Source organism: Dendronephthya gigantea, unplaced genomic scaffold, assembly GCF_004324835.1.
Source record: "Dendronephthya gigantea isolate DGI-Jeju-01 unplaced genomic scaffold, DenGig_1.0 000102F, whole genome shotgun sequence".
NCBI lineage: Eukaryota > Metazoa > Cnidaria > Anthozoa > Malacalcyonacea > Nephtheidae > Dendronephthya > Dendronephthya gigantea.
The window spans coordinates 283,902-299,521 of NW_021163112.1; the positions used below are offsets into that span (position 1 = coordinate 283,902).

Below are 15,620 nucleotides of genomic sequence, written 5' to 3' on the forward strand. Positions count from 1 at the left end.
TACATATCAACTCTATTTTGAAAAAGTAATGCAATTTTTTTTGCTTTTTTCCCATTTTTCGGATACTGTTATAAGTTTCTTCCGCATTACCAATGCTTCAGTTGCTTTAACGAGCTTTTCTGAAACTGTTTCCAAATATTAAATATATGGTTGTTATTACTGGTTGAATCAATCCTGTGCAAACGACGGTAGAGTCGCGAGGCGCATTAAGAGTCTGGGACTGGTAGTGTTTGTAAACAAAAATGGCTTCGAAAATGACGAAGGCTTTTATTGCAATTTTTGTGATTATCGTAGGTTTGTTGGTTCTCAACTTCAGGTAGGAAGGGATTATTATAAGAAACTACAGTTTCAACTACTTTCACATCGTCTGGGTTGGCATGGAAAAATTTAACATAGAAATAAACATCTGGTCTATTGTGAGATGGATTACCACGTTTGAAATCTTTCTTTTATGGCTAACATACAATCCCAGTAGCCTAGTGTAGGATACTAATTACATTGGTCACTATGAAATATCTTTCTCGGGTAGTTCAGACAAAAACCATGACAGCTTATTGTAGAATACTACCCACACTAGACCATCACGTTTGAGATATCTTTCTCAGGTAGTTCAGAGACACAAACTATGATAGCTTATTGTAGAATACTACCTACACTGGACCATCACGTTTGAGACATATTTCTCAGGTAGTTCAGACACAAACCACAACAACTTATCGTAGAATATAACCTACACTGAATGACCATGTTCAGCATCAGCTTGCCAGAGTAATGGCAGACAAGCCAGATATTGGCCACAAAGCTAATTCATATGTCATTAACCATGATGTGCAATGTCATCGATATACAATTTGGGACACAATCTTAAAAGATTCTGACTTGAATTGCTCTATTACATTCCTCTGTGGTAAAATACTGCCCACACTGGACTGCTGTGTTTGTGATGGTGATCTCCAGCATTACAGTGTAAAATACAAAATTAGATTTAGACTATTTGCTGCTTCAGCAGTAATTTTTTGCACTGATATCTGTCAATTTCTGAATTTCTTTTTCTTGAAGGTCGCCCCAAACCTTTAACATATATCTCAATTACATAATATGGAATGTCGTTACATGCTTTAATCAAGAATTCTACATTTCTTGTAGTATAAATGTGGATCTATCAAAAGTTCTCACCCGAGCATTGGCAACTGGTGTTAATAAAAATCAAAGTGGAAACCGAACCATTGGTTCTGTTTTTTTTATTTTTACTAAATCCCAAGTGTTGGACCCCTTCCTTAGTTTCGATTACATGACAAAATAACCATTGGTCAAAAAACCAAACTTTTTCAATCATTGTTGTAAGATTTTATGCTGATAGAGTAAATATCATATAAAATTTCAGATGGGAATTGTGGTGAAGTAAGTCAAATTGAAGAATGCAAAGACTGTTTAAGACATCAATTAGTAAGTTTATGGGAAATAATAGGCATTATTTAAAAAAATTTAGAAAATTTGAAAAATTATGTTTATTCATCATCGTTTCCAGGTAAATTATCCAGAATGCAAAGAGACTGGAAAAAGACAGAAAAATAGATGTTCTAAATCTAAGAAAGAATTTTATACGAGGTATAAAGAAAATATATTATCTGCACTATACCTTGACCTAACTTCCGGCACTTCAACTGTCTTGGCTCTTGGACTCTAGTAAGAGTTTAATAGATTTCCTATTGTTCTTCTGAAATGTTTGAAATTAAAACAATGAATCTTTGGCTTTGCTCGTTACAATGCGTGCAGGAAATCTCAGCCATATTGCGATTTGTGAAGATCATTAAACATATCATGATTTTGCTGTTTACTTTCTACAATAAAACGAGTACTTTACGATGAAAAATTTCACATGGCGCGAAGGCATTGTATTCCGCCATGTTTTTTGTTTTCTTTTTTGAATTTTGATGGCGGTCGGAGGCCCAGGCTCCACGGTCGGTAGATTCCGGCGCATGCTCAGAGCTAAAAACAGCTCTAAACTATGGCTATCATTACTAAAAAAGCTTTGTCTTTGAAGTCCAAAATTACTGCTGTTTGCAAGCTAGATGGTTGCTTGGAAACAGCAGTAACTTGTTGAAACTTCATCCAAATTGTTATTGTCAGGAATTAACAACTCGGCAATGCCTGATGCTCCATTAATGATGTACCTATTTTTTATTTCAAGTTGTCGAACTAACGAAGAGAAAAAATTTTGGATATTCCAGGTAGCTAATAGTTTTATGGATCAATAAAAATGAAAACCTGTAGATCAGGGATAAAAAGATAATCCACAACGGATTAATTTTAAGATTCTGTTCCGTTTTAGATTACCGCCTTAGTTCTGGGTCTATTATCAAGTTCGATCGTTTGGTGCAGATCCAAGCATCTTGACGAGCACGTTCTTGGAAAAATCAGAAAACAAATAAGTGGCGACTCATAACAGTCCTGGCTTTCTAGGAATCATTTTATTTTAAGCGAATCCTGTTTTGGTGAAAGTTGGACGTGGATCATAGATCGAATTCATGTTTGCTCCACATGCAGAATTTCATTAGAAAATTTACAACTTTGAAATTTAGAATTATTTTTGAAAACCCACCAGGATTGAGATTATGATTAATAACATCACGGTTAATAGAACATGAAATTGCGTGTATATATATATATATATATATATATATATATATATATATATATATATATATATATATATATATATATATATACACCCGTTTGCAAAAACGTTGGCCGCAGATAGATAGATAGATAGATACTCGAAGTCTAATTAGAATTGCATATGATTACATTTGCATGGGATTTCAATCATATTACAAAACATATGCAATTCTAATTAGATTTCGGGTATCTATCTATATATCTATCTGCGGCCAACGTTTTTGCAAACGGGTGTATATATATATATGTGTTGTGTGTATACATATATATATATATATATATATATATATATTATATATATATTATATATTATATATATATATATATATATATATATATATATATATATATATATATATATGTATATAGATATATATATATATATATATATATATATATTTATATTAAAATGTAAAACTAAAATGTTACTTAAATATTTTTTCCTCTTATATATAGTATATATTAAATTAACTTTCTGAACTACTATGATCATGGAAGATTTTGATAATAAAGATAGCCTAATAGGGAACATTTCCAGTAAAAATGTATGTAAATATGAATATTCTTAGCAAATTTCGGAACTTTCCCAAAAAGAACAAAAAATATTTATTTCACATAAATATCAGTATAACGCCTATATTCATATTGTAAGAAATATATTTTCAAATAATAGTGGATTTTCAAAACAATGAAAAGACAATGAAACCATATGATCTCTGGATCATGACTGGATGACACGGAGAACAGTAAGATTTTTGAAACAATGGAACATTCTGATCTCTAGATCACGACTGGATGACATGGAGAACATTAGAATTTTTGAAACAACAGAGAAGCAATGGAACATTCTGATCTCTGGATCCTGACTGGATGACAAGAACAGTCAAATTTTGAAAACAATAAATAGACAATGCAACATGCTGATCTCTGGTTCATGACTGGATGAGAGAGAACAGTGCGACTTGAAAAGTCAATATAGAACTTTCTGATCACCGAATTATGACTGAATAAGACGGAGAACAGTATGGATTTTTACGGAGGAGTAAGAAAATTCTTTATCAATGTCCTTACTTCAACTGTGTGGCGATAACTAGTACTACATAAAACAATTTCAATATTCTAACAACGTAAATCGTGGGCTTTTACAATTGTTGAAGATAAACAAACAACATGTCTCGACTCCCAAAATCCACTTCAGACGTGCTGCTAGTCATTTCTGATTTCTGATTGTTAAGCGACCTGTGTTGTAAATTCACTTTGACATATACACTCATGCATGTTAAAATTGTAAATTCGGTATCACGTAGCCTCATATTCGGCTTCCCTTGATAAACACTTCAGAGAACGCCAACATTTTTTTATAAAATATTCGTTCAATGATGTCAATCTTTATATAATTTTAATTGCAAGACACGTACTTTCCGGCATAATTTATTTTTATTAATTTTTTCATGATAACAAATATATATATAGCTATATATATAAATATAATATAAATGTTCTCGAGTAAATTTAAGCAAACAATATTCTTTCTCCTATAGGATATATATATTAAACAGTCAACCAAAAATTTCCACTAATGTGAAAGATTTCTAAGTGCTGATAATATACGATTATTTCGCCCACAAACCGGCAACGTCAGGAGCCATTTGCACGTCACTCATCACATGTAACGACATCTTTCTCAAAAACACGGGAGAAGTCTCGCAATTGTTTACGACTGTGTGTTTAGATTTTCTCGTATTTCGATCGGCTAGTTTTTCCACTTCAAAATAAACATAAAATAAGGTTCATTGACCCCCAGGTAGATTCGGGTAGATGGATCAGATTTAAGCTTTATTTAACCAGGGTAACTCCGTCAGCATAAAGCTATTTTCTCTGAAGGTACTGCATGTGTTGTCTTGCCACATATACATGTGTTTTTCTAAACTTGATAACATTTTCGTTCATTTCAGTTTCCTTCAAATCAGCTCATATATATTCACAGAATACATATCTTTATTATTACGTCTTTATTATTACGGAATCTGTATATTATATTACGTCTCATTTGACAGTTCAGAAGTATTTCAGAGAAATCCCGGCATGAATCAAAATATGACAAAAAGCAGTTTATAGCCTATAGGCTTATATAGACGTAAAATAAATTGAAGACACTGCACTATCATATCGCGGTACACAGAAGGGAAATAACCAATATCCATTATTTTTTTACTATTATGTAATACGCAGTGCTTTATCGAATCCGCCATTTTAAAAACCGATAATAACACATGTGCGATTATCGCGTTTGATCCACCGATCTGGAATCAGGAAGGGGGATAAAAAACTTTAAAAAACCCCAGTTTTTTATTATATAATAAACAGAATAATACATGGATGCTTGGATATATGAAATTTATTTCTCGTGTTGAGAAAGATATCTCACATCTATTTATACTTCGTAATTAGACAAGGTTCGCATCAGAATTTCTAATCATCAATTATTACTGAAGCTTAGAGTTGACAAAACTCGCAAAAGCCTGTATATATCAATACTTTTAAGTATCCTCAGTCGCTATATACTGCACGTATTGAAATATATTTCTATATTCATTATCTATTGTCAATAGATTAATATTTAACGCCTAAGCATACAGCATACAAAGTCAGCATATATAATACGGCTAACAACAGTTACTCGCATCGCCCATTGATACATTTGCGTCTGGAACGATGGTATAATCTATGGCACGCCAGCTTTGCTCTTTGCCAAGTACATTAAACGTTCTTCATATGTGCGTGTGTACGCATGCGCGGCTTGAAAGATTAAATCTTTCTAAATTTTATATTTTGAAGAATTGCATGGAGAATTTTTTTTTCACTATATCAGAGAAGAATCACACAAGAAATGATTCAAAAATCTAACTTATTTTCCCTCATTCTCTCATTATAATTCAATAAATGATTTCAGCTGTTCGTGCGAAGACGCACGTAATGGATGAAGTGGAAAGCTGATCTTAACTTGGAAAATAATCCGATATAATCCAGAATACACATACGGATTAATGTATCCCGTAATACATTAAGCCCCGATTAGATTAATTTGTGTCTATATTTCCCAGACAAGTATATATAGTATATATACTTGTAGTAGTATACGTTTGAGCCGAATGTTTTCAGCTAAATACGTTTCCCCGCCAACGTCAAAGAAATTTTCAAAATCTACGAACATCCCAGAGAGGTATATATCTTTAACATTTAGCAATATTTTGCAGTCTGACTTGGCAGTTTTAAGGATTTTAAGATGTTTAAATCTACCTGTGTTATTAGATTTTTTTGGCTTACTGACCAGAATATAACCTAGGGCAGGAATTCAATTCATAAAGGAAAGCCCTATGGGCATGGAAACACAACGCCCTTAGCTTTAATTTGATTTATGCTGTATAAACCCTGCACATTACAAGGCAACGAGTTGTTTTAATTGCGATGCTGTGTAAAGTGCTGTCAGAGATGAAAAATACACCTGTTTTTAAGCACACATGGCGTAATGAATAATATCACGCGCAATAAAACACTTTTTCTAAAACACGCTTCCAAAGGCACAAAGGGCTCGCAAAACACGACGGTATACGAAAAGTTCACGAGGAAATGGAAAAACATCCTGCAAACGAAACACTCACGGCGAGATCGCTCCAGTTAGCTAACTGAAACTAGGAACGACGTCTTCGATGACGAATATACATTGCTAATTGTTCAGGTAAACAGAGTCTCGTATCTTAGCAGATGAGGGAAGTGTTATTAACGCTATGTTAATATTTGCCCGAATGTCCTGACAAAACGCAAAGTCGCTATTCATGATTAATTAAAGATGCTATTATATAGGCATCGTTTGCCGTAGTTTTCGATCATATAATCAAAAAAGCTCCGATAGTCTGACACGGTCCGACCATATTTCGAAATTAAACACTCGCACACCGCTACACGTTATCAAAATTGGAACATGCACTGGTTATGCCACACAAAATTGATGAATTTTTTATATTAAATTCAATTCGACATACGTGGAAGTTGGAATAAAGATAAAAAAGAGTCGATCGTTTATATGCTCTGTTTCCCGTATATAATATATTCGAGCGAAGGTCATTCGTGGATATAAAAGGTATAATAACCCTTTTTACACTCGTTCGGTTGGAACTCAATTGCTGGGTATCCCGTCATTCACAATCAATCAGCTCGATATAGCTCCAGCTGTATTGTGACAAGAGATCTCACTTTGGGAGCTTCGTTCTTCATGTGGAGAAGATCTTAAACAGCTGCATGACATCAACTTGTGAACAGCGAAAGCCGAGTTTATTTCGAGTTTCGAACTAAACCATTTTTTTCCATTGAGGCCCCGAGAAAAAGACTTCACCGGATCGTTTGTTGACAGTCCTCCTAATAGGTACAATTCAATAGAATCTTATTCTTAGAAGACCTAACCCGCTATAAATAGCCAGTCGCCGGCTGAAAAAAAAACAGCTCTTGTAAAAATATATTGAAAGGAAAACTGGACAATGTCTATAACCAGCGTTGGACGCTGTTAATTCATTGCTTAACGGGAATTTGGAAAGTCTCTTGAGTGATATAAAAACAGCTGCTGTAAAATTCAATTTCTAAGGAGGTTTCAGCCTCTTTAAAACCGTTCTAGAGAGCTGCATCAAACCATTAGTGCTAGATTTCGATATATATCATCCGTTAAAGGTCGATTTCTCGAATATTTTGGAGTGCGGTTTTCTGAATGAGCTACATGTCAGGTGTCACAAAGTATAATAACCGCAAAAACAGTGTTTACAAGGGTATAGTAATTGTATTGTCCTACGCCATTCAAGAAGCAGAAATCGCATCTTGGTAAAAAATTCCATCCACATTTGTGCTTTTACACCTAAAAGGTAAGGCATTTCGGCTTTATTACTGCCAAAACTATATCTTCTAGTTTGTGCATGTGGATGACGCATGATAATGTCAATGTCAGATAATTTCGGAGAGTCATTAAAACGTTCCTTCGTACAAAAGTTTACGATTTGCCCGGAAATGATGATTGATAAAGGACGTCTCATTTTTTCCCGCTCAAAAGACGAAACATCACATAATGATTTCGTTTATTCGTTTTTAAGTAGAGTAAAGGAAGAAGTAGTTATATACAAGCTTCAATGCACGCATATCCGAAATTGCCTGTCCCGCGGGCTTGGCAAGGTAAATTTGAAGAAGGCGTAGTTTACATTTTATCATTATTCGACCTAAATGAGATTTGTCTGAGCGATAGCTACTGCTGTGAGGCAATCATGTTGTACAAGCAATGTCTAATTATAATTCATATAAATTATTCTGCTTCCTAAATTTGAAAGCATGAAGGGAGGAGTATGTTGTATATAAGGAAAATAACGCCTGCCGCTTCCCTGCAGCGCCCGTTTAAACAAAATCGAATTTTAACTGCATGGATTATCAACGAGACACAGTGCGATCTATATAACGTATACATGACTAATCGTAGGTGACAGTTTGGGATATGCAGGCCCCGGCTGATTGAAGTCCAGTGTGTACATAAAGCCGGGTGGTTTATGAATATAGTCTGCAATTTTTCTCTCGAAAATTAGTCGGACTAAAAATTTCGATCGTTTAAACGAGAAATTCCGGCTCCATGTGTTTTCGCGCACATGGGCTATAATGGTGCATGATATTCTATGCCAACAGAGCTTGCGTCCATTTAGTCTTTATTCGGAAAGACGATTCCCGAATCAAAAATGTCTTTCCAAAATCTCCTAAATATGACAAGCGTTTTTGATTTACTTAAACAGCTATTTATAATTCATATTGAGCACAAATTATTCAAAAATGAACATGTATCATGCATTTGCTTAAAATATTATTGAACATAGTAACAAAATTTACCAAATAAAAATTCAACATCGTTAGTTTATGATTTCAAATTCAATTCATACGATGACTGACCGAGTTAAACGTATAGGCAGACCTTTGATAAATAAACATAATATAATAATCTTTTAGCAGTTAAATTTTGATATACATCTATGCAAAATGAATGATTCTGTTACTAAATAAGTCAGCGTATACAGCTCTTTACAACTTGCCTGGTAAAGCCTCAAACAACGAGCTTATTGCTGCCATTTCGAATTCGCATTAAAGTTTCTACTTCAAATATTAAAAAAGTTGTTCGCTCATCAGTTTAGGCGCATATTTACGAATGGTTAATGCATCAAAACTTAATTCCTTTTTAATAAAGAAAAACCTTTAAAAAATGATTTATTTGGTCGATGTTGAAAATGACTAATGCGGATAAACTTGACCGACCATCCGTGGCATAAACAAATGTTCAAATAATCAATGTGAAATATTACGAATTTTGATCGCGCAAATCCTGTTTCGCAAACTACAACTTAGAGGGTGAAAAAAAAGTTGTTTTTCTAAGGCAAGTATAATGAAGTTCCTTACTTACTAATCATGAGTCTGAAAAAATTAAAAGAATTCAATGTTTTCGACACATATATAAATATTAGCAAAAGATCACTCCAAAGTCGATTAAAACTTATTTAAAATGCGTCATGCTTTATATTTAGACTTTTAAATGAGCAAATGGATGGGTTTTTTTTCAAAAATTAATCTTAATTTCAATTTAAAAGGTTACAAAGGGAAACTGAACGATTGAAGATTCAAAAAGTGGGGGACTGACGTCAGCGAAGAACATTTTGACTTATGATAGCGTTCTGTTTATAAAATGAAGTAATAATGATACATAATTGTCCTTCCTTACGAACGATTCTGATCTTAAGGTCTATTTAAATATATAGGCCAATATACTGTTCGTATATCTCTTTTAGTATCTCTATTTATTACACGTGGACATAAATATAGTGGGGTTAAGTGCTTGTTGTTCTTTTGCAGTTAAAATATCCAAGGAAACGTTACGTCTTCGAAAGCACCGCAAAAACTCATATTCATTCTTCGAGATTCATATTGGAACGATCTTGTCAATTTTGCGACATCGCTACACGAGATTTACGCGTGTAGAATGTCAGGTAATTACACACAAGCGACGGACTCCGCTGCACTGCGCACGATCGTAATATCGACTTTCATGGCTTTCACGGACGTCGCCGTATTTTTTGGCAACTTTTTGGCGGTCGCGTCGTTTTGTATCAACAACAAACTACACACAGTTACAAATTCATTCATCGTCAGCATGTCTGTGGGCGATTTGTTGATCGCTCTTGTGTGCATACCAACTCTACTTGTGGCAAACTTGATAGGACCAAATCTATCGTTGAAGAAAGGCTTGCGTTATTGTCATGTGTCTCTATCAATCACGATAGCGCTAATGATCGTTGCGATCGGCAACTTGGCGTTAAATTCGCTGGACAGATACCGTGCGATCTTGTACCCACTTACATACAACGTGCGAATGACAAAGCGACGCGTTTTTTGGAAGATCGCTCTAGCGTGGATCGTTTCGTTCGTTTTCGGATTCGTGCCGTTCCTCGGTTGGGGAAGGCTGCCAAACAAACGCAACGAGAAAGAAACGTTGTTTTGCCAAGTGCGCGCGAACCTGTCGCGTGATTACATGCTTGCTTTCCTCTGCATCGCCGGCGTCCCGTTTCTTTTAATGGGCGCGGCGTATTGGAAGATTCTGAAGACCGCGCGCAGACATAGCAAGGTCATAGCGGCGGACGTCGCAAGATTACAGGAAAACAAACGGGCTGATTATATCAAGGAGACGCGCGCGGCGAAGCTCGTCGGCGCCATATTGGGCGCCTTCGTGCTCTGCTATTTACCGCTGTTCGTAGCGGTCGTGGTCGACGTTTCGCTGAGCGGAGGTATTAGTTCATATGTCTACGTTGGCGCAGTTCTATTAGGCACTATCAACTCTTCTGTGAATCCCTTCATTGTTGCCGCCATGAACAGGGAGTACAGGCAAACCTACCATCGGATCATTCGTTGCAGATGGCGGATGGCAACGGCTGGCGGCCAATGTGTTCAGGCCTGGAGGAAATAAAAGATTCGATGCGACCTATAATTTTAATATTATTATTGTTGTTAATAAATATTATTATTGTCATTATTATTGTTATATCATTACTATTGTTTTAAAACATTTATACATGCGGTAGCCTTTCACTTGCGCGATTTTCAATAGACCGTGTTAAAAATACGTTAACTATAATACATTTCAATTGACAATTGCAATAACTATTAAATAAATTATGAAATAAATTATAATTTATCACAATTTCATAACTATTTCATGTAATCTCTCCCCGTCTGTTTAGCGGTTTATATAGGCGAGATATCAACCAGAGGCCTGTCTATCTGTCGCAGATTTTAGCAGCAATGTGACAATATTAATTATATAGTCCAGGTACTATTGCTTAGACTTAATAGAAGTTTTCCGAAAAAAACCCAGAGCAATTAATTTGCTTACATATTTCTATTGATTTCATAGAGTAATTTTGAAAAATTCCTATTCCCTGTTCATTGGCATTGGCCAATCAGGATGGCTTGAGTGATAAATTCAAATTTGATTGATGTCAATAAAATGCACAATAAGAATGACAGGATGAAATTGGTGGCAAACTTCGAAGTTCAAGTGCGCTTGGGGCTAGACAGTTGCGTTGCTCAATTTGACCAGTTTGGTCTGTTTCAGACGTCTGACTGTGATCAGTAGCGTAGCCATCCTGACGATTTGTCTCGCTGTGCTAATATTTTGGTGTCCATTGACTGTGAAAACAATAAATTTGTAAAGAAATGAATAAATATAAAAACTCAAAATTTACATAGCGGGATCGGACAAAATCGTCAGGCTGGCTACGCCACTGACTGTCATCGAACCTAATGTTAAAGGCTGTTACACTATGCAATTTTCTTTGCAAGTTGCAATGCAATTATAATTTTCAAAGATGTTTTTAAAGAGTGTTCGAAATGCTAAGAAAATCGTTAGCAGATCGTCAAAAACGTTCGTATTTATATTCGTATTCGTCAGTCATTATAAGTCAGTATTTGTTCAAGTTCCGTTTGCATTCGATTTCACACACGAAAAATTCTTCAACAGTAGTGTGTAGTCATACAAATAATAGCATTCACTCGAGAAAGAAGCAATATGTATAATTTTGTAAATAATCTAGCAAAGGTCTTAGACCTTTTTGAATGTAGCACTGTTCAGTTCTGACTTCTGACTTGTGCATTTTCACAATTTCACTGTGTAATACCTGTTTACAGGGTTTATAGAAATGTATGCAATTCATCGTCAACATGTTTTTGGGCGATTTGATGATCGCTCTTGTATGCATACCAACTCTACTTGTGGCAAACTTGATATCGGACCAAATCTATCGCGCGTTGGAGAAAGGCTTGCGTTATCGTCATGTGTCTCTATATTAATCACGATAGCGCTAATGATCGTTGCGATCGGCAAATTTGCGTTAAATTCGCTGGACAGATACCGTGCGATCTTTCACTTGCGCGATTTTCAAGAGACCGTGTTAAATTATGAAATAAATTATAATTTATCACAATTATTTCATGTTATCTCTCCGCGTCTGTTTAGCGGTTTATATAGGCGAGCAATCAACCCGAGAGGCCTGTCTATCTGCTGTAGATTTTAGCAGCGACGTGACAATATTGCATTATATACAGGGTGTCCCAAAAAAAACGAAAACTATTGAAATCACACATTGTTAAAATTTGAATGCCGTGTGCACGAATTTCAGCCCGTGGGGATTTAATGCAAGTTTAAAATGCTAAATGCTTTGTGTTGCTAGAGAAAGAAGACATGTCGAAGGTCATGGAGCTTGAGATGCACATTTAAATAATGTTATCCATATTTGTAAATTGTAAATATTGTTGATAAATACCATTTTTGCGAACAAGCAAATTTGACTGCATCATATGCATGCATAAAAATGCTTATGGCAACCCCGATTTATACACTTGTGGGCCCAACAGGGTGCTTAGGCATTCAAACTCTAACAATGGCATTGTTATGGGTGATTTCAATAGTTTTCGGTTTTTTTGGGACACCCTGTATAGTCCAGGTACTATATTGCTTAAACTTATTTGCTTAATTGCTTATTGCTTAGACTCGAAGTCTTCCGAGAAAAAACCTGAGCAATTCATTTGCTTACATTCTTCCATTGATTTACAGAGTAATTTTGAAACTCCTTGAAAAATCTTCAAATTTGGTCTGTTTCAGACGTCAAACTGTGCAATTTTCTTTGCAAGTTGCAATGCAATATATTATAATTTTGAAGGATATTTTTAGAAAGTGTTCGAAATGCTAAAAAATCGTTAGCAGATCATGAAAAAACGTTCGTATTTGTTCGTATTCGTGTAAGAAAGCCTTATAAATTAGCTAAGTTATTCGTTCATTTGCATTCGATTTCACACATGAAAAGTTCTTGAACAGTAGTGGGTAGTCATGCGAGTAACTTGCCCAGTGTATAGTTCCTGAGCCCTCGTGTCCTCTATAGTTTATTATAATACGGAGGGCTCAAACTCGGGGATAACGAAACAAGGCACTTTTTCATCGTTATAGGTTAATCTCATTATATATTGAGTTTCATTCAACGCGTTATTTTTAACTATCTAACGCGCGATCGAACGTAAAGTAATAATTTCGCGTGTCGCTGATCAAGTTGGTGATATGGCAAATATATCGATCAAATCCATCGCTTTGAAATGGTTCTATTTTACCTGTTTTGGTGGAATGGTACTCTACGCAGAATTCTGCCATCTCGCGTTTAAACGATATGGATTGTCTCCAGAACAGATTGGATTCACAACTCTCATGGGTGTTCAACATTTCCTACTTCCGTTTATTCTTGTACTTGCTGACAGATTTCGGGCAAGAAAGCTGGCTGTTTTAGCGGGAACGATTGTTCTGGTGTTGGCTTGCTTACTTGCATACTCGCCTACGATAATATCACTACCTACGTGTTTTAACTCGCCCAAGTTGTCACCCAATAATTCGAATGACGTGATGTCCATACCACAACACGGTCAATTGGCCAACGGCTCCGTAAATGTATCAAGTTCGAATGATACATATGTTTCAAACAGGGTATTGCAATTTCAAGAATCGCCACCAATACAGCATGTACCCTGGCTAAGTACACTCTTTATTTTTATGGTTGCATCAAGATTGATAACAATAATGCTTGTGACTCTGATAATTTGCTTGGCTAATCTAGCGGTAGTGGCTTATCTCAAGGAAAAGCGTTCAGATTACGAAGAATATTTCATGTGGAGTCAATATTGGCGGCGGCGTTGCAATTTTCGCGGTGGCCCTGCTCGCTTGGGCTGTCAGAATAAAGTTCTGTGGAATTGAAGACTATGGTTATAATTTAATGTTTATAGCCGTGGGTTGTATGGTGTTATTGTCAATGATGTCTCTACCGTGGTTCACATTTGAATATGAAGAAACAAAAACTCTAAACTGGAGAGAATTAAAATCAACTTTGTTCAATTTTCACTATGTTTTTATGTTTTTCGTGCTATGGTACTGTGGTGCGTGTATCGCTTTTCAAATAAACTGGGAGTTTTGGTAGCTGGACGAATTAACAGCAAGTCCATTATTGATGGGCGGAGTTGCCTTGATTCGACGACCACTGTTGGCGCTTTCAGGCTACATGTCTGTTTATCTCTTAAAATATGTCGGAGAAATGAAGACGATTTGCGTGGCTTTGCTGTCCTATTCATTGTCATTTTTTGCTCTATCCTTCACGAGGATACCCTGGTTTGTTCTTAGTATCGATATTTTCCAGGCGTTCGCTTATGGCCTGAGCTACTGTGCGTTTACGGTGCATTTTTCAAAAGCCGGATCGAAACAATTGTCAGGTGTAATTTTGAGTGAGTATGTTCTGAATATATAAACAACCTTATAAAATTCTGAATTTCGAAAATGTCCCTCAATCCACGCACACGTTGGTCTTAATTATCCTCTCATTTGTGCAGGCTCATGTTGTCAGCGGCAAAAATCCCCCCAACTCGTGCAGGCTCATATTGTCAGCGGATGTTTTAGGTAAAATTAAGATCAGTAGGTGAAATGTGAAGAAAAAGTGAGCCTGCTGTACTAGAAGGAAATTTACGCAATTATGCCGTGGTTTGCCAATAGCATACAGGGTGTCTCAAAAAAACGAAAACTATTGAAATCACCCATAACAATGTAATTGTTAGAGTTTGAATGCCTTAAGCGCTCTGTTGGGATAATATCACAATAAACACTCGTTGTTCCGCGGTCAGCTGTACCATTTTCTTTCGAAGCAATAACAAGGCTAATTTAAATTTAATCATATTCACAATTTCAAATTTTTCCTATTTAGCATTTTATAATTTGCATTAAATCCCCACGGGCTAAAATTCGTGAACATGGCATTCAAATTTTAGCAATGAGTGATTTCAATAGTTTTCTTTTTTTTTGAGACACCCAGTAGTTCCTATGCCGGTTTTTAGGCTCGGATTGGGCACTGAGCTATATTGGGTCGCAAGGACGGCGGAAGATAATTCAATGTGGGGCTAATATTTATATATTCATGTTCAGAATTATTAGATCTTTATAAAATTTGTTTTCACGGTTTCCTAACATGAATACATGAATATTTGCCCCTCACTTAACGCTCTTCTGCAGTCTTTGGGTCGAATGCAAAGACAGGCATTGCGGTCATTTCTTTTCCATATGATTTAAACATTGAACAGAAAAAAAAGGGAAGGCTACCTTCGCCCTAACGCACGAATCATAACCTCGTCGCCAGACACTGCATAGCTAAATTTCGCATGTTTATTTCTTTGCAGTTCAATGAATATAAAAAGCAACCTTTTTAATTTTGTGCTTCCAGGTATGGTGGAGACAGGTTTTTCCTTTGGAATGGATGTTGGTGCGACAGTCATAGGAGTACTGTTCAACGCTGTGGGGA

At 35.8% G+C, this 15,620-nt stretch overlaps 2 protein-coding genes across 2 annotated transcripts; both read left to right on the forward strand.

Moving 5' to 3' along the window:
* Positions 1-183: 183 nt before the first annotated feature.
* On the forward strand, positions 184-2,667 carry LOC114534521 (protein JTB-like). The gene is made up of 6 exons (XM_028555976.1): positions 184-316; positions 1,147-1,229; positions 1,385-1,446; positions 1,529-1,608; positions 2,192-2,231; positions 2,333-2,667. The coding sequence occupies exons 1-6, from the start codon at positions 243-245 to the stop codon at positions 2,444-2,446; spliced, it is 453 nt and encodes a 150-aa protein (XP_028411777.1). The 5' UTR covers positions 184-242; the 3' UTR covers positions 2,447-2,667.
* Positions 2,668-9,630: 6,963 nt separating this feature from the next.
* Positions 9,631-10,754, forward strand: LOC114534504 (octopamine receptor-like). Its single transcript, XM_028555958.1, has one exon. The coding sequence runs from the start codon at positions 9,728-9,730 to the stop codon at positions 10,706-10,708; it is 981 nt and encodes a 326-aa protein (XP_028411759.1). The 5' UTR covers positions 9,631-9,727; the 3' UTR covers positions 10,709-10,754.
* The last annotated feature ends 4,866 nt before the right edge of the window (positions 10,755-15,620 follow it).